This window comes from Geotrypetes seraphini, chromosome 5, assembly GCF_902459505.1.
Source record: "Geotrypetes seraphini chromosome 5, aGeoSer1.1, whole genome shotgun sequence".
NCBI classification, from domain to species: Eukaryota; Metazoa; Chordata; class Amphibia; order Gymnophiona; family Dermophiidae; genus Geotrypetes; species Geotrypetes seraphini.
The window spans coordinates 21,614,348-21,633,054 of record NC_047088.1 but is presented as its reverse complement, the minus strand read 5'-3'; the positions used below and the strand labels follow the sequence as shown (position 1 = coordinate 21,633,054).

Genomic DNA, 18,707 nt, shown 5'->3' with positions numbered 1-18,707 from the left:
TTTAACAAATATCAAAAATAATGGTACCTTTATAGATATATATAATAAACTTTCAAATACGTAAATATCCAACCTCATTAACTGTAATCACACCACTCTTTTCATATATATGCTGCATTACAATGTCAACACAATATGCAATAAAACATTTTAATAGGCATCCTAGGGTGTAAGCAAAGATAGATCTTGAAGATAGATAAGATAGAGTAGCAGGAATAAGAAAATAAGGGATTAATTTAAAGAAGTTGCATCTGAGGTCAGAATGGTGCTTAAAAATGATCTCAGCTAGGGTAGGAGTGGATAAACTCCGCTAACCGCCCTAACGTCACAATTCTCCAACTCCTTAACCAACATCCTAAATCAAATAGAGCGCTGGATGATGGCCTTTAAACTGAAACTCAACACAGAAAAAAACCAAATTCTTCCTGGCATCACCCAACGAAAAGATAAAAGAAAATTCAATTCATCTACAGAGCCGAGAATACAAAATTGACCAAACCATAAAGATTCTGGGGGTAACACTTGACAAACACCTAACCCTGGAAAACCACACAACCCTACTGTTTGAAAAATGTATTTCGGTCCTCTGGAAACTTCGCACTATTAAAAAAATTTTTGATGAAAAGTCCTTCCGTTTACTAGTACAATCATCCATCTTAAGCACCCTAGATTATTGTAACATCATATACCTAAGAGCTTATAAAAAGAACCTCAACAAGCTGAGATTAATTCAGAACACCGCAATCTGACTAATCCACGGTTTAAAAAATGGGAACACATTTCCCCTTATTATCAGAAACTCCACTGGTTACCCGCAGAATCCAGAGTCCTCTTCAAGTTTGCTTGTTTTTGCTACAAAGCTGTCTTTGGGATTCTTCCAGTTTACCTAATCTCCCAGTTCTCCCCCAACGAGTCCAACAAGAGCACTCGCAGAACAAACCTATTTAATTACCCCTCCTTGAAGTCTTACCAATACAAAAAGTTTCTAGATAGAATGTTATCATTCCAGGCAACTAGGTTGAACACATGGCTTGGAAAGCCCATACTTGAGGCCACTTCATACGCAGACTTTAGAAAATCCCTGAAAACTCGACTGTTTAACAAATTCTAAATTCCCATACCCAACTCTTCCTCGCCATGACCCTTCCACCTCGCCCCCTAATTCCAAGGCCCAAAACTAATTATACTTTCCACCTTGAATTTCATGTACTGACATAATGTATCTTTATTGTAACCCACCTGCACCCCATGTACTGACAAAACATATCTTTATTGTAACCCATGTACTGACTAAATGTATCTTTATGGTAACCCACCTGTATCCCTTACACTGACAAAATGCACCTTGATAGTAAACCACTTGTATTGTAACCCACTTGCATCCCATGTACTGAGAAAATATATCTTTACTGTAACCCACTTGTATCCCATGTACTGACAAAAGATATCTTTACTGTAACCCACTTGTATCCCATGTACTGACAAAATGAATCTTTAATGTAAACCACTTGCATTCCATGTACTGACTAAATGTATCTTTATTGTAAACCATTTCTATCCCATGTACTGTCAAATGTATCTTTATTGTAAACCGCTTCGAACTTCACGGTATAGCGGTATATAAGAAATAAATTATTATTATTATCATTATAAACATGTCCTGCTATATGACATGTGCGTGACTAGCAAGTTAGTTACTTCTTCCATTAAAGGCCTGGTTGAAGAGACAGGCTTTCATACTAAACTGGTGGCCACGGCTCGAGGGCATCTGGAAGTGTGCGGACGTCGATGCTATGATGTCACGCGCATGCGCAAAGGCCCTACAGACAGGGGGCCCTGAGCCACCAGTGGGGGGTGCTGGAAGCGAACAAACACAGAGAGGCGCTGGCGCCAGCTGACTGCCTACAGGATGTGCTCACCGCGAGAGGCACATCCTGTAGGCAGGCAGTCAGTGCTTCTCCTCCTTCCCGGCGTCTCGCGGCACACCTGGAATCTCGGGCAGCACACAGGTGTGCTGCGGCACACAGTCTGTGATACACTGTGTTAAGTGAAGCCTTTCAGGAAGTGCAATCCAGAGTGTGGGGGCTACTGCGGAGAAAGCTCAGTGCATATCACATCATATGTGATGTCCTTTGGAGAGGGTGTGCTTAGAGTTACTCCTTAGTGACCTTGAAGGTGTTCTTCAAGTACTCTGAGCCATTTCCTTTGAGGGCATTGAAGATCAGATACAGAGTTTTAAATTTAGCCTTGTATTGTACTAATAGCCAGTGAAGTTTTTGCGAAAATGGTGTGATGTAGTCATTTCACTTACAGCCTTCTATTAGTCTTGCCGCGGCATTCTGAATCCATTGGAGCTGGTGCAGACCCTTTGCAGTCAGACCAGTGTAGAATGCATTACAATAATCCAATCGTGATGCTATCATGGCATGCACAGCCAATTTTTTGCACTTTAATGGCTCATTAATTTATTTGTGTGTGTGCATCCTCGCTCCACGCCAAAATTTCAGTGGCCAAATTGAATGTCATCCACTATAATAAAACCCTTAGCGCGCATGCACACTTCAATCTCTGTGCGCCCATGTTTCGTAATCTGTGCTTCTGTGCCACGCATGCACAGTGCCTGCCTCAGCTGATTTCGTGCCCCGATCTCCAACACCGACTGACTTTCTGCCTTCTGATTATTCTGCCACTGCTCAGATGCCTCTTCTTCTCACCCCTGGACCAGCAGCGGCAGCAGCCGCGGTTTCATCAAGCAGCCACGGGGCATTCGCTAGGCTGGCCCACTTTGATAATGTGAGGCGGGCCAGCCTAGCAAAAGCCCCAAGACTGCCCAGCCTAGTGGATGCTGGACAGGGAGCAGAGAAGGGGTACTACTGGACAGGGGGGAGGTAAAAGTAAAGGAGAAGGGCTACTGCTGGACAGGGGGAGCAGGGAAGGGGTGCTGCTGGACAGGGGGGAGGTAAAAGGAAGTGAGAAGGGCTACTGTTGGACAGGGGGAGCAGGGAAGGGGTGCTGCTGGACAGGGGGGAGGTAAAAGGAAGGAAGAAGGGCTACTGCTAGACAGGGGAGCAGGGAAGGGGTGCTGCTGGATAGGGGGAGAGACAAAGAAAGAAAGACAGAAAGAAAGACAGGCAGGCAGGGGGCAGGGAGAGAGACATAAAGAAAGAAAGGGGGCAGAGAGAGAGAGAAAGAAAGACAGAAAGAAAGAAATGCCTAAGTCTACACATATATTCTAGCACCCATTAATGTAATGGGCTAAAAAAACTAGTATATATATTATCCAGGAGTAAGATTACAGAATTAGGGGTAAAGTGGCTAAGTTACATCTTGGAGTTTTAGATTTCATTTCTCAGCTTTCCAAAGCTCAAGGCAAGTTAAAGAAGGTATTTCCGTTCCCACTTGAATTGTACCACAGAAAGGTGGCATATCAAATCCCATTATTTATTCTTGCAATCTATGAATAAGCTTTACTAAAATGCATTACTGTGTAGTTATAACATGTATTAGTAGTAAATGGGTCCCACTTAGGGTTACCAGATTTTGTGTCCAAAAATCCCGGATGCATGGCCATGCCCCATTCCGCTCCTAGATCTGCCTTGTTCTGCCCCAGCCCCGCCATCTTCTGCCTCTAACCCTGCCCCATTCTGCCCTCAGCAAGCCTCTTTGTTTAATCCCTGCCCTCCGGGCTACGTCTGAAGGCCTCCAAGCATGCATGGATGTATGCAACGTCATCTGCACATGCTCAAAGGCCCTCCATACATGAACAGAGCTTTCCAAAACCCGGCCAAACTTCTAGGTTTTGGAAAGTCCGTCCGAGCACCCAGACAGTCCTCTAAAAAGAGGAATGTCTGGGTTTTCCCGGATGTCTGGTAATCCTTGTCCCACCTCAGAAAATGGTCCCTGCAGTAAATAACACACCCATGTTAGCATGTGGTAAATCTGAAGCATCTTTTAGTAAATGTAGTCCTAAAGTTTGTATCAGAGGCAGCGTATAGTAACTTAAATTGCCCAAGGGTCATCAATTGTTAATGAGAGAAGCAAAAATTGAACCGTGGCCTTCCTGTTTTTCAGCCCACTGTCCCTCAAAACTAGCCTACTGCTGACGTGAGGAGTTGCTAATTCTCTTAATCAGGGGTGCTTTGTTTTGCCCAGGGGTCCAGCTGTAGGGTGTTTTTTGTTTGGCTCTGCTTTCTGTTTTTTAGCATATGTGCAGTGTCAGATTTTGGCTGTCTTACAGAGCATCTGTGACATGCTTCTTGACCTCCTCTGTGTGTTTTCTTCCTAGTAATCGGACCAGCTTTATCTCTTCAGAAAGAGACGGCATTAGCTCAGCAAGAATATTTGCCAGCTCGGACTTTGGAGAGGTGGAAGAAAGCAACATTGAGACGGTAACTTTCTGTTTCACACAAAACCAACTCTGCGTGCTGTCAGATTCTGAATTTTCGAGAAAACGGAATGTAGCCAAACTTCTCACTTCTTTGGGAATCTCAATTTAATAGGCACTCGGAGAAGGATAATCACCTTCCCTACAGTGCAAGAAAATCAGTTTATCTTTGAACTGGACAAAGTCCAGCTTCATCTAATATCAGGATAGAGCAGGATGAGGCAGGCAGTCTGGGCTCCTTGAGTAGCTTCTGTTTGTGACCCCCATCCTCTCCTGCAGGGTGAGGCACCATTCCTCCATGAGGTCACAATTTGCATTCACATAAGGTTTCCCTGGAGCTAGGGTTGAGGGACTCACACTAGAAGAAATGGTAAAGGTTATTGTGAGGAGGAAGGGATTGTAGTGGGAGACCAATCAGGATAAGGTATTTTTGAACAGGTTCTATTGAGGTTCGGTAGGTGAACAGTGAATGAGTACAAAAGAGCCAAGTTTTAAAAAAATAGATATATATATTTCTCAGGATACAAAATAAATTGGACTAAATCAGAGATTTTACCTTTAAATGTGCATTGTACAAAAGGTATACTTGATACTTTCCCTTTTATATGGAAAGAGGATGGAATAAAATACTTAGGTATTTGGCTGAATAAAACACTTGAAGAGACAATAAGAATAAATGAAAAATTTTTATTACAAAAAGTTACAGAATTGTGTGAGCAATGGAATCCTTTACATTTGTCCTGGTGGGGAAGAGTACAAACTGTTAAAATGATGATTTTGCCTGTGGTTTGCTATCAATTGGGAATGATACCAGTGTTTTTTCAGGGGTCTTTCTATAAAAAATTAAATAGTATTCTGGTTAAATTTATTTGGCTGGGTAAAATTGCAAGAGTGGCTTTAGTGTCTTTGCAAAGACCAATTAAGGAGGGTGGGGTAAATTTTCCCAATTTTTATAGGTATCATCAGGCCTATATCATGCGCCAAGGTATGTATTGGGTCCTCCCAGAGCTTTTGGAACAATTACCAGAGTGGTTAAGGGTGGAGAGATCACTTATCTTTCCACTTAGGCTTGATCTTTTGCTTGGTATAAAGGTGCCTAGAATACGTAAGGACAATAGAGTATTAATGGATACTTGGAAAACATTAAGGTTTGTAGACAAATTAACTACTGATTCTATTTTAAAATCGAAACAACAGACTATTTGGGTAAACTCCAAGATACAAATAGGCGGGTTTAAGGTTGTCTGGAAAGATTGGATTAAAGCAGGTATAAGATCATTAACGGAAGTAATTGATAATGATAAGATGCTTGAATTTTCACAATTGCAACATAAATATGGTCTGAATAAAAAACAAAGTTATAAGTGGTTGCAATTGAAGCAGGCTATTCAGGTGGGGTTCCCTGAATGGAAATCTTTAAATGATCATTACAGCTTAGAATTCTTATGTTTCCAGGCAGATTTTCTGGGTCACCAGGCCGCAAAGTGGTATAAAATTATATCTAATTATTTGAATAAGAAGCCTAAAAATGGATTAAGAGATATTTGGAGCATTGAGATTAAGCATCAGATTAATGCATCTCAATGGCCACGTATTTGGTCTTGGAGAATTAAAGGTACGATGTCAGCATCTATTAGGCAAACATGGTTCTTTTTGTTGCATAGAGCATTCTGGACCCCTACTAGATTACAAAAATTGGATTGCTCTAAGTCTAATAGATGCTAGCATTGTAAAATTGAAGTTGGAACTCTAGACCATCTTTTATTTTATTGTCCATGTATTCAGGCATTTTGGATATCAATATGGGATCAAGATAATATGTTGATGGAGAGTCATGTGGCTTTATCCTATGACACAGTGATTTTTGGAATGTGTATGAGGGCCAAATGCCAAATATCTGCAGCAAACAATAAATTATTGTTGATTCTTACGGGAGTGGGAATTCAACAGATAACAACTAATTGGAAAGACTGTTCTAGATTGAATTGTAATTTTTGGTGGAACTCAGTTTGTCATATATATAAGATGGAAAGATTTTTTGCGATACAGAGGGGGTATTTTAAAAGATTTCAAGAGGTGTGGAGGCCATTAATTGAATATTATAACGAGTAAAGTTTATTCTTTTTCCTTAGGGGATAATATATAGAAATGGGATGGGATGGGAGGGATAGGGAGGGAAAAATTTTGGAAAGATGTTGTTATGAAAAATAAGGAGATATATGTAATAGGATGGGATATTTATTGTTGTGCATTACTGGGTATAATAAAATGTTTAAAGTGTTTGAGGAAGAAGGATGGGGGGAGGGACAGATTTCATGTCAGATTAATTGTATTATCAAAAAGGGATGTATAATTATATATAAATTTGGAAGGAATATTTTATTGATATGGAAAAGGGTGGGAGGTGGGGGGGGGGAATAAAAACATGTATAACAATATTGTTTAAGAATGCCAAGTGTGTTATGTAAATTAATTGTAATAATACTGTACACTTGTTGAAAGAAATAAAAAGGAATAAAGATTAAAAAAAAAAAAAAAAATAGATATAAACAAAGACAAAACAGACCAACAATTAATTAGACTCCCAAACTCAGTGTTCAGATTCTACTGTTTCAATGTCCTTTGCCTACCTCTCTTATGAGTACAGTTCCCTCTGAATGGGGGTTCTCCAACTGCATTGCTTAGGGTTACCATATAGCTCCAGAAAAAAAAAAAAGAGGACAGACCGAGACATCCGGGTTTTACTTCCATTGAAAGCATTGGAAGTAAAATCCGGATATCTCAATATCGTCCTCCTTTTTCTGGAGCCATATGATAACCCTAGCATTGCTGCCAGTGGGAAGTCGTACGTAAATATTGTGTTTTCAAGTGCTAAAGACAGACAGGCTCGCTGGAGTCCTGCAGAGCTTGCCTGCCCCTCCCTATTGAAAATATGATCATGAAATAGCACCTCCTACTGGTAGAACTGTAAGTAGAGGACGCCTGCTCAGCTTAGACTTGGGAACATTGCACTTATGAGTATGTTTCTCTCTGAACCAAGGGTTGTAAACCCAGTCCTCAGGACATACCCAGCCAATCAGGGTTTCTGGATACCCACAATGAATATTCATGAGAGAGATTTGTATACAATGGAGGCAATCTCATGCATATTTATTGTGGGTATCTTGAAACCCTGACTGGCTGGGTGTGTCCCAAGGAATGGGTTGAGAACCCCAGCTCTGAACTGATGCTCCCTAGTCATGGGTGCAACTGCAGCCCCTACTGAGGTTAATTAGCTCAATTAAGGTCTGAGCCTGGCCAGGTGTTGATTCTGCAGACTTAGGTCTCACAGCTGAATACCATCCCTCTCATTCTATAAGCTTGTATGCCCAGCTTGACACATGGGGCTAGCTTCACTAAGGACACCGATCGTGTCCCGACCACTTTGTGATCACTTCGCGACCTGATTTTCCTCTGACCCAATTCACTAACCTCTGTGCCGATCCTGTCTGCACCTGATCCGATCCATGCATGCAAATGAGGGAAATGGCATGCAAATGTAGGAAGGCAGCGATTCACTAAATAATTTAAGAAAAACCGATTGGGCTTGCCAATCAGAAAAGAAGCGACTGCTGAAGACTCTTGCCGACTCTCCTGCCCTTTTTTTTTTTCCAATTCTTTATTCATTTTTTCATCTTACAACAAGTACACAATATTACATCATTTAAAACTTTTACACATCACTTGAATTTCTTTCTATTGTCATCGTAAATACATAAATTTATTCCCTCCCCACCCACCCTTCCCACAAATATTTCAATCAAAAATATCATTTCAATCAAAAATATCATATAAATATTGTATTCTTATCTATTGACTAAACCTTTAAATAGAACTTTATTCCATACCCCCTCCCCCCATTTATAAATATCCTTTTTTATATATTCTGCAAAAAGCATTGCGAGCCCGTGGTTTTAACCTGGCAGTGCCCCCCCTCCCCGAACCAAAAAATGCCCCCCCCCCTAAACCAAAATCCGTTGCCACTGCCATCGGGCCCAACGCTGCCCACTCCCTCTCCGCGCACGTGCACACACACAAACGAATGAATATGGCAGGAGGGATGCCAACTCCCTCCTGCCATTGCAAACCCACCATCGGCCCGGCCTGGCCCACCCCTTCCCCATACCTTTAAACATTTGGGAGCAGGAAGGGTGCTCAGTCCTTCCTGCTTCAGGCCTCTAACGACAACGAGTGGGGCCTTAGGCCCCGCCCCAGTGCATCATGCCCCAGTGCCTCAGCCAATCAGGGACTTCCTTAGGGAGGAGTCTAAGGAAGTCCTTGATTGGCCAAAAACAATGGCCCCTCCCCGTGAATCACATGAGGAAGACATAATACTTGTGGAACATCTAATAATCTAATAAGCACAAATTAGAACATTCAAATAACATAGATACAAAGCTAATATTTTCCATAATACAGCTTATCATATAGCCTAGGGCAGTGTTTTTCAACCGCTATTCCGCGGCACACTAGTGTGCCGCGAGATGTTACCTGGTGTGCCATACGGTGCAGACACTGATTAGGCCTCAGGCCGGGTCCCGCAAGAGCTCCCATGAGACTCCCCCGGTCCCCGCTGCTGTTCAGTTTCGATCTTCTGCTCTGACGCAACCGGAAACAGGAAGTTGCAGCAGAGCAGAAGATTGAACACTGAGCAGCCGCGCGTGCGCGGCTCTTTGGGAAAGCGTGCATGTCGCCGAAAAACAAAACCTACAAACTAAGGTGAGGCGAAGGGAGAGAGCTGGCTAAACAGTAGGATCGATTGGGCAGGCGAGTGGTGGCTGCGGGGACCGTGCGATCGCTCGTGTTCCCGGCTCAAATTGGAAGGAGGGAGTGAAAGGGAAAAGGATTCTGGGCCAAGGGGATGAAGACGGAAAGAAAAACCCACAGCAGGAAAGAAAGGGAAGGACAGGCAGGTGAGCCAGATGCTAGAAGCAAGGGGGGGGGAAGAAAGAGGGGAAAAAGCTAGATGGGGTTGAAAAGAAGAGACACATTGGTATGGAAGAGGAAGATAGGGGAAATCTGGACACAGGAAGGTAACAGAAAGAGGGGAAATTATGTGCATGGGGCATAGGGACAGAGACATAAAGGGTACATGCCATGGGGATGGTATATGGACACGGGGGGGGGGGGGCAATGACAGATACATAGGGGAGATATTAGAAATGGAGAAAATAGGAGCACAGAAGCGAGATGGTTTGTGGGGATGGGACAGGGACCGAGCTCGCAGGCTCCAGTGGCTTGCACAAATTACATTGTAACGTGCCATGAAAATAAGAGGGAGGAAGGTAGATAGATAAGCCACGTGAGAGGAGCTGAAGGGTAGTAGAAAGGAACAGATGGTAAAGGAGGGAGGGAAGGGTGGTGGTGGAAAGGAATAGGACAGACATTGAAGGAGGGTGGAGAGGAACAGACCCCGAAGGGAAATGTGGAAGACAGAGTGGGAAGAAGACAGATGCCAGACTATGGGGGAGCGGAGGGAAGAAGATGGGTGCTAGACCAATTGGGGGGGGGGGTGAAGGGAGAGGCACAGAAACAGCAAATGGAAGACGTAGAGAGAAGACACACAGTGGATGGAAAGAATTGAATGAGAAGATGTGGAAAGCAGAAACCAGACAACAAAGGTAGAAAAAAAAATTATATTTATTTATTTATTTTTTGCTTTAGGATAAAATAGTATATTAGTTGTGTTGATAAAAATTTATAAGCAAAGCCCTGCTAGCTGAACATCTCTTTCTCTAGTTCAGCAGCCAGAACTTTGATTTATAAGAAAGGAATAAGCTAAATATTACAGTACTAAGGCTTAAATGGATGCAGCGGGGACGGTGACGGGGCGGTGAATGGGATGGCAGTGGCGGTGAAGGGAACGGCTGTTGACGAAGAGCTACGTGTGTGTCTTTCTTCGATTCCAGCCAGAATATCAGCTTTGTGTTCAGCCAAACAGGCCCAGGTTTCGCACTGAATAAAGTATTTTATAATTTTTCACTATTCTGTTTACTTAATATTTCATAATAAAGCAATTATAAAATACTTTCTTTGTGTTTATTTGATTCCTATTCAAGAGAATTACTTTATATATAGTCAATATAGGCACAGAGTTAAATTTTTGAACATTTTCTAATGGTGGTGTGCCTCGTGATTTTTTTCATGAAACAAGTGTGCCTTTGCCCAAAAAAGGTTGAAAAACACTCGCCTAGGGGTTAAATGCAGATATTAGATGGGGTCAAGATGGGTGGTAGAGCGCATTGGGATAAACAGATGGGAAGCTTAACTCAAGGCAAGTTGTTTATACAGTTAAACAAGGCATAAGGACTGATTTAGTTAATATGTGTGGCAAGCTAGTCCTGGTGCAGAATGAGTGTATAATCAATCACCCTATGTATTAAAGGCTTGAGTGAAGAGCCAGGCTTTTAATTCGACATAGAAATTTCAATTTTTACAAAAGCCAAAGAACAGGTGATATCTTGAGGACTTTCCCACCGTTGCCTCCTCAGCTCTCCCGCCAAGAGCACCAGTATTTACAGAATGGTTCGAGGGTTTCTTTATTGCAAAACATGTTAATCTTCTTGAGTAACCAGCGGTAGAGTTGCAAATCCAGCTTGGGCTGATTTGCCTCAGCAAGTTGGCATGGGTTATGTTTTGTCTGGGAGGGGGAGGGCTTAGACAGGTTACAGCGACTTCATTCATTCCTTGTTTATCTGTATCCTGAGACTTGCGCAGAGAAAAGCAGAGGACTTAATGATATGCCAACCAGACAGTGGCACGAGGAAAGGACTCTTTACAAGAACCTCTTCTCTGTGTTTTTATATAAAATGTGTCCATGCTCACCAAACTAGGGCCAGACTGGACAGGAGGAACTGGGCATTTGCTCCCCGGACCACCAATGGTTACAAAGGTAACCCTTTTAAGGGTTCATAAGCTATCTAGGAAAGAAGGGGGGCAATGGGAGGCTTGGACCTTGTGGGGTTGAGGCTTTGGCCAGGGGTCTTGAGCCAGGGAAGGCTGTAAGCTAGGGGACCGTGTGGTCTGCCAGCCCGGGAGCACTGGTCTGCAGCTTTTCAGCCGGATGCTCCCAAACCACAGAAATAACACCACTTGCAAAGTGGCTCGGAAGTTCCCACCAGCCCGGGACCTCTCACCCTCGCCACGCTACTGACTCCACCCCCTGACTTGCCCACAGTGCTACAAAATAAATTGTATTTTTTAGCACGTGGGTAGAGCACATCCCTCTGTAAGATTAGTAAAAGGATTCTCCTTCAAAATATGCTATATTGTTTTGGCTTTGACAACAGCTACTTTTTTATCGCTCCTCTCCCCCTCCTGAAGCTACAGCCTTAGGCAATTGCCTGATCTGCGTAATGGTTCAGCTAGCCCAAGTGCAAACAGTTCTCAAGTAGTCCGTGTCCCACTGCTTTCACACTGCAGATTTGTCAAGTCTGCAAATATTTGCATGCAACTAAGCCAAACTTGAGTCTAATCAGCAAAGCAAATTTGAGCTAAATATTCCAAGAATGGCACCTGAATGTGAACCAGGGCACAGGAGGGCCACTGAGAGTTAATCACCAGGGTGAAAAGAACTGTACCTCTCAGCAGCTACAACAGGAAACTGAAGGGGAGGGACATTTTCCCTCAGATTCTCTAAAGGTTGCCCAAATTTGGATGTGATCCTCAGATGTGAGGGTAAATTAATTAGTTAATGAGCTATTAACAATCAATAATTGCATGTTATTAGAATTTATGCACTTATCTGCTTGTATGCTGTTCTATAATACTGGGCCCCTAAATCCCTTAGCATATAACTGAAAAGAGGGTGTGGCCAAGATAGGGGCACGGGTAGGGTTACCATATTTATGGATGGGAAAACCCGGATGCATCTTGTTCCGCCCCAGCCCCACCCTATTCCACTTCCAACCTGTCCTGTTCTGCATCCAGCCTCGCCCCCCAAAAGCCTCATCTCTTTTTTGCTGACCTCCAGGCCGCATCTAGAGGGCCTCCAGCATGCGCGGATGCGTGTGATGTCATCCACGCATGCTTGATGAACGCCCTCCAGAGGTGGCCAGAGCTCGGGGCTTTCCAAAGCCTGGACAAACTGCCATCCGTCCATCCAGACAGTCCTCTGAAAAGAGGACATGTCGGGGTTTTCCTGGACATCTGTTAACCCTAGGCATGGGCAGGTCATGGGTGCAGTGTTACAGAATACCAGGGATGTGTGCCCAGCAGAATTTATGCCAAAATTGGGTGCAGGAATCTGCACTATACACCGTTCCATAAAATGTGATCAGCCTGGGTATCCCTTTATAGAGTAGAACTGAGCGCTGATTTTTAATTGTCTTTTACCAAGTTTATTTTTAATCTAGTTTCTTATAGGGAAATTGGCTTTGTAAAACCACCATGTCTATCCTTGTAAGCCAGGACTGGCGCTGGGGGTAAAGAGGTGGGAGAATATTCAGGGCAACTGCCCTGGGCCTCACAGCTCCAATGGATACCTGTAGGCTGTGGTGTCCTTCCCTTCTCCTCTGAAGTTTCCCTCACCCGTAAAAATGCAAGGAGGTTGCCAGTGCGGCACTGCCCGCAGCCTCCTCGGCGCTGTTGTTCTGTCGTGGTCCCTACAAGTAGAACAGGAAGTTGTGTCAGAAGGGATAGACCATGGCAAAGGAACAGTTCTGAGGAGGCCATGGGCAGTGCTAGAAAATTGCTGCCTTGCCAGTGACCTAGGGTTACCAGACAACCGGATTTCCTCAGACATGCCTGGGGACATGCCTGGGAGTCCAGACGGCATACTTGTGACATCATTGCTTCACACCAGTCCATGCACGGATGCCCTCCCACCAAGCAAACAGGTTGCGGGGCAGGAGCATGGCTGGGGATGGAATGGGGGGATGGGCAGAATTGGGTGGGCCTGAGGGGCGGGCCATGGGTCTGGATTTTCGTTCCTGAAAATCTGGTAACCCTACAGTGACCTCCTTGCATTTTCACAGGAGAGGCTTTGGAACTAAGTGGGTGATGGGAAAAATATCCCAGCCCACAGGAGCCCCCTGGAGCAGCTGATTTTAAAATATAGGGAGGGATTCTGGGTGGGAGAGCATTTGGTGGGTGGGGAAATTGGGGGAGGGGCAGGGAGGAGAGGAATTGGGGGAGGCCCCCTCTTTAAGTTCTGCCCTAGGTTACTAGCATGTCTTAACACTGGCATTGTTTTAAGTGCATCATTTCTCCCCACCACTCACTGTTTGAGCATCCAGGTGACAGAGCACACGTTTTTCATGAGCTCTCGGCAGCCACTCCTCCCCCACAACACACTCACATGCGCTCTCACTGTTCTGCGTTCTCACTAGGGTTGTCGGCATGCAGTTTAAACCCAGTACTGTAAGCATAAAACAACACCAGAATAGAAACCCAATTTAAATTCCCTAGCAACAGCAGCAGATGAATCCAGAGACCAATGGGATAGCTCACATCTACCAGCAGGCGGAGATAGAGAAACTGATTAACAGGTGGTCCTATTGGCTGGCACTCCTCCTGTCTCATCAGTATTCTCTATCTCCCAGCAGGACAAGGTCGCTATTCACCTAGCTCCTGGATTCTGGCTGTGGCTGGAAACTTAATTTCTCCTGTTGAGATTTTCTCTTCAGTGAGCTTACGATTCTATCCCTCCTGTTGAGATTTTCTCTTCAGTGAGCTTACAATTAATTCTATTTCTCCTGTTGAGATTTTTCTCTTCAGTGAGACAGGGGTGTCCGGCTGAACGGTGCCGGCTTTAGGGGTTACACCTGGGCCCCCCCAGGTCCCTGCCTCACCCTCCCTCCTATGATAGAGGGTCTATTTAGGTCTCTATTTTTTCTTCTTTCCCTGGGAAAAAAAAAAAAAAAGAGAGAGACTGCATCTGCTTTCCCTGATTGGGTACTCTCAGTGGTGCTCAACTTGTTCCTGCCGGCGTCTAACAGCCCTGTGAGCCGGGTTGTGAGTATGCCTTTTTTGCCTTGCAGTTGCAAGTTCTATTTTCTGGTGGTTAGTGTTGTGTTCGGTTCTTCGGGGGACACGGTGGCTGTGCGGTCGAGTGGTTTGCCTGATGTTTACTTTGTTTCTCATCGGCTAAGTTTTGGTGAGCGGTACATATTTTACAGTTAGTGGAGGCTCATTTTCTTTTTGCATATGTTTGCGTGAAGAGAGCCCCTGCATTATAGTTTGGGCTCGATTATGAGGAGCCGCTGCTTTCCCGCGCGCGGGAGACGCATGGTGTTTTACTGTGGGGGCAGGGGTGAGTACTTGCATTTACAGCGGGTTTCGCTGAGGCTGCCCTTCGCTCGGCTTGTACCGCGGCTGTGGTCGGACGCTACTGGGTGTACGCTGTTTATGGAGACCGTGCTTTTCCGCAGGCTGGTGGATCGCACTGGTGCTCCGACGCTGACAGACGCGCTGCGGCGTTCTTGTGGTCTGTTTCAGCGGCTTCCTTCTCTCTGCGCCTTCCGGTCTCCCTGTTTTGCCCTCCCAGTTGCATAGAGCCGGCGAAACAGGCTCAGGCTTGTTCTCTTGCTCGGCTGAGCGCGTCACAGTGTGGCTTGAGTTTCCTGCTTGCCGCGGCTGTGTTTGCTTCCCCGGCTGAGAGCCGCGGTCTTTCAGTGAACAACGGTCTAAAAAAAAAAAAAATAAGCGCTCCTGCACTGGGGGGGGGGGGGGGGGGGGGGGTTCAGCGGTTTCCCTAGTAGCTGGCTTCTATGGGCTCTTCCGTGGCTTCTAGGCCTCTCGGTCAAATGCGAAGGAAGTTGCTTGCAGTTTTCTCCTGCTTTCATGAGATATTGGGGCCCGGTATGTGGAGGTCTCCCGAGTTCATTAATTTGCCGCGCTGGCGTTATCTCCTGTGGGTTCGCTGCAGGCCTATTAGAGTGCAGTTTGGCTCTGTTCTTCACCACCCAGTTTCGGCTTCCCTCCATCCTGGGTTGGTAGAAGCCGTGTCTCATGGTACAACTTGAGCCAGTCGCAGGAGAGTTTCCAGTTTTGTTTTTTTTTTCTTTTGGGGATCTCTTCATCTCTCTCGAGGTCTCACCTGGGTGATACTATGTACGTTTGGCAGTTCCTTATTATTGGTGCCATTGTTGCTGTGCGGACGGTGTCTGGTGGCACTGTTGTACTGCTTCCTACCCTTTCAAGCTGTTTAGGGACATATTGGCTATTTCCGAGTTCCATCAGGCGTAACAATCTTTTCTGTATAGCGTTCCAGAGTCTACGGCCGGGGTGTCCCATCATTTGCCTTCCCTGGGCCACATGGAACTGCACACACGCTGTCAGCTCTTTCGGCTTTCTCATGCACAGGGAGCAGTCATATGGGCAGGTCACGACGCTGTTGTCTGATACCTGTTAAGTTGCTGTGGTTGTCAAAGGGCGGTAAGTATAGCTTCTTGCTTGCAGCTAGTGCGTATTCCCTTTCTAAGCCTTACGTATTTTGCCCCCGTGGCATGGAGTTGGTACTGTTTTCATGGTTACAGTATATTCCTCTTTACATTGGGAAACTTGATTTTTCCTAGGAGAATCTTCTTGTAGATCCTACCGTCTCCTCCTGCCATTCCCTGACCTTCTGCACTTCATTCTGAAGGGATCTTGACTTCTTCCAATGACTCTTCAGGCTTTCTCATGAGGAGGAAGACTCTAATGTCAGGTCAGTGGGCTGTAAGGATTTTTCCGGATGCTTGCATCTTTACATCCTCCTCCGGTTTCCAGTTTGTTCTTGGAGTCTCTATGTTTTGTGTTTCCCTTTTCAGTGTTACTGGTCCTCAGGACAGTTCTTGTAGTTCTTCGGGAACTAAGGGACGTTGTTCCACTTCCTGCATGGTGCCCGAGACGGGGGCATTGGGCAGGCTGGATCCCATTCTGCTGAATTAGTTTCTCGGGGTTGCACATTTCTGCAGACAACCTGGGAGTATATTTACATTTTCTCTAGGGACTCCGCATCGGCTCTTGGTTTGCCTGCCTCTCTTGGAGCGGCGCTTCCGGTTTTGGCACATGCCATTTCGCCTACCCAAGGCTTCACGAACGTTTTAGGTGATGTGGGTGGTGGTACCGTTTTGGCGCTACCGGGCGATTCATCTAATTTCTTCTTGACTGCATGCTTGATTCGGACGACTTCCAGTCGGGCCATTTGACTGACGAGAAAAGGGTGGTATCTTTTCCTCGGTTCTTTACACGTGCATCTTCGAATTTGCACAGCGCTCTTTTCTCCTGTACTGTTTATTGGTATATTGGGGTAATGTTTTTCTTCATATAGGAGAGACATGTGTTTCTTTCCGGAGACTTAGGCATGGGGTCTCGGTCTTAGATTGGTATTCTTCTTCGCTTACCATGACCAAGAGTATAGGATTCTGTACGGTTTCTGGGATCCATATTGCTGACTCCACTGGGACCTTCGGCTTGCTTTCCCCTTCTTATGCTTCAGCAGTCACTTTTGTTCCGGTGGTTCCCGGTATCTCTTTTCACAGCATGCCTCGGTCTTTACTAGACTAGCTCATGACCAACGACCATCCAGGGCTGTTGGGTTGGGGGGCTAGGTGGCTTCCATCCTCAGCTCCAGGAGTCTGGTCTTCGGAGGCAACTCAGTACCTGTTCATTCTTCTGCTCTTGAGCAGGGTCAGGCTACCTTTCTGGAGCTTCAGATCATTCTTCCGGATTGCCACTGAGGGTCCTTTTGGTCAGTATTAGGATGGGGGTCTTTCTCTACAGCTTGGGCAGTAGGTGTTGTACTCAGTTGGCAGGTGAAGTTGGTCTGCTTCATTGGGTGGACTCTCGTCTTCGTCTTCTGTTGGCAGATCCTTTTTTGGATCAGGATAAGAGTGTGGATAGACTTTCTCTCCGCGGAATCTGAGCATGGCCCATTTCTTGGATGTGACTGTGTACAGCGCTGTGTACGCTCTTGAAAGTGTGCATGTTAGTACTAGTATAATCTTCTGCATCCTGGGTATTGTGATTTGTGGCTCAGGTGTTCTAACTCCTTTTAGGAAAGCGAGATCTCCTTGACCTGGACCTCATGGCCCCGTCTCTCAATTCTACTCTTCCTAGCTTCTTCGGCGGGCCCAGGGATTGGGAGTTAGAGGGGGTTGCTGCATGGCTCCTTTCTCGCCTCTGCCTTCTCCTTTTCAGTGTTTTCCGCTGGCTGATGATGGCTTGGATTTGCCATCTCGAGCTCGCCTTCCGGGCACAGTGTGTGTAGAATCCCTCGATTGACGGCGCCTTCCTTCCTATGCGGATTTGATGAGTCTTTCGACAGCTGGACTAAGAAGTTTCCTGGCGTCTCCGGCTTTGCCCGCCTAGGGTCCGATCCACATGGATATTTGTACTACTTTAGTATTACGACCTAGTTTTTTTTTTTTATAATCTTGGCTGACGTGTACGGGTTATGCGAAGAAGGTTGTTTCTTCTCTTATCCAGGTGCTACGGACATCTTCTTCTGTGGCTTCTGCTTCCTTTTGGAGGGTTTTCCTTTCTTGGGTGCTTCTTCACGTTTGAACCACTCCAGAGTTCCTTTTTGGCACAAGTGTATTGCCGAGGGCTTAGCGTTCAATGCCCTTCAGCTTCTGGTGCCATTCTTGGCTTGTTACAAGGGCTAGGTATATGGCTCTTCGCTGACTTCTCAGCTTCCTGTAGTTCAGTTCCTAACCAGAGTGCGCCTCTTAGAAAGCCCGGTTTGGAGTACAATCTTCACGTACTTCTTCTAAGTTTACCGAAGGCTTCATTTTAGCCTTGTCTTTTGGGACTCTAAAGAGCTGTGCCGTTGAACATGGGGTTCCTTGTGGCCATGGCTTCAGCTCTGCAGTTGCTATGTTGCAGGCCTTGTTCAACGGGGATTCCTATTTCTGATTTCCGTCATATGGGGTATCAGTTCGGATGGTACCACTATTTCTTTCTAGGGGGGTGTCATCCTTTCTTTTACGTCATGCTCGCTTTTCCTTCCTTCTTCCTGGGAGGAGAGATTGGGAGCAGTGCTTTTATTCACTGCATTTTTTGATATGTATGTAGCGTTCTCCGCGAGCTCGGTTTCTAACAACTTTTAGTTGTTTATATCTCCTTTTTGTATTCTTCAAGGGACGCCTCATGCGTATGGCGGCGTCCGATGCCTACCTCGCTCAATGGGTCCAGGAGGACATTCTTTATGCTTGCCTGCTGGCAGGGAAGCGGGTGGCGATTGAACTTCATGACCATTCCACTGGAGCGATGGCTACTTCTTGGGCTCGGCCCAGAGGTTTTTTCCTTGGAGGAGATTTGTCTCGCGGCTAATTGGTCTTCCGAGAGTGCCTTCTCTCCG

General features: G+C 45.5%; 1 protein-coding gene across 2 annotated transcripts in view; it reads left to right on the top strand.

The window, feature by feature from the left end:
* GAB3 (GRB2 associated binding protein 3) overlaps positions 1–18,707 on the top strand; it is a 244,502-nt gene that overhangs the window by 217,873 nt on the left and 7,922 nt on the right. For both annotated transcript variants that reach the window (XM_033946079.1, XM_033946080.1), the window contains exon 8: positions 4,286–4,388. In XM_033946079.1, the coding sequence (XP_033801970.1) occupies positions 4,286–4,388 (103 nt within the window). The remainder of the gene's footprint in view (positions 1–4,285; positions 4,389–18,707) is intronic.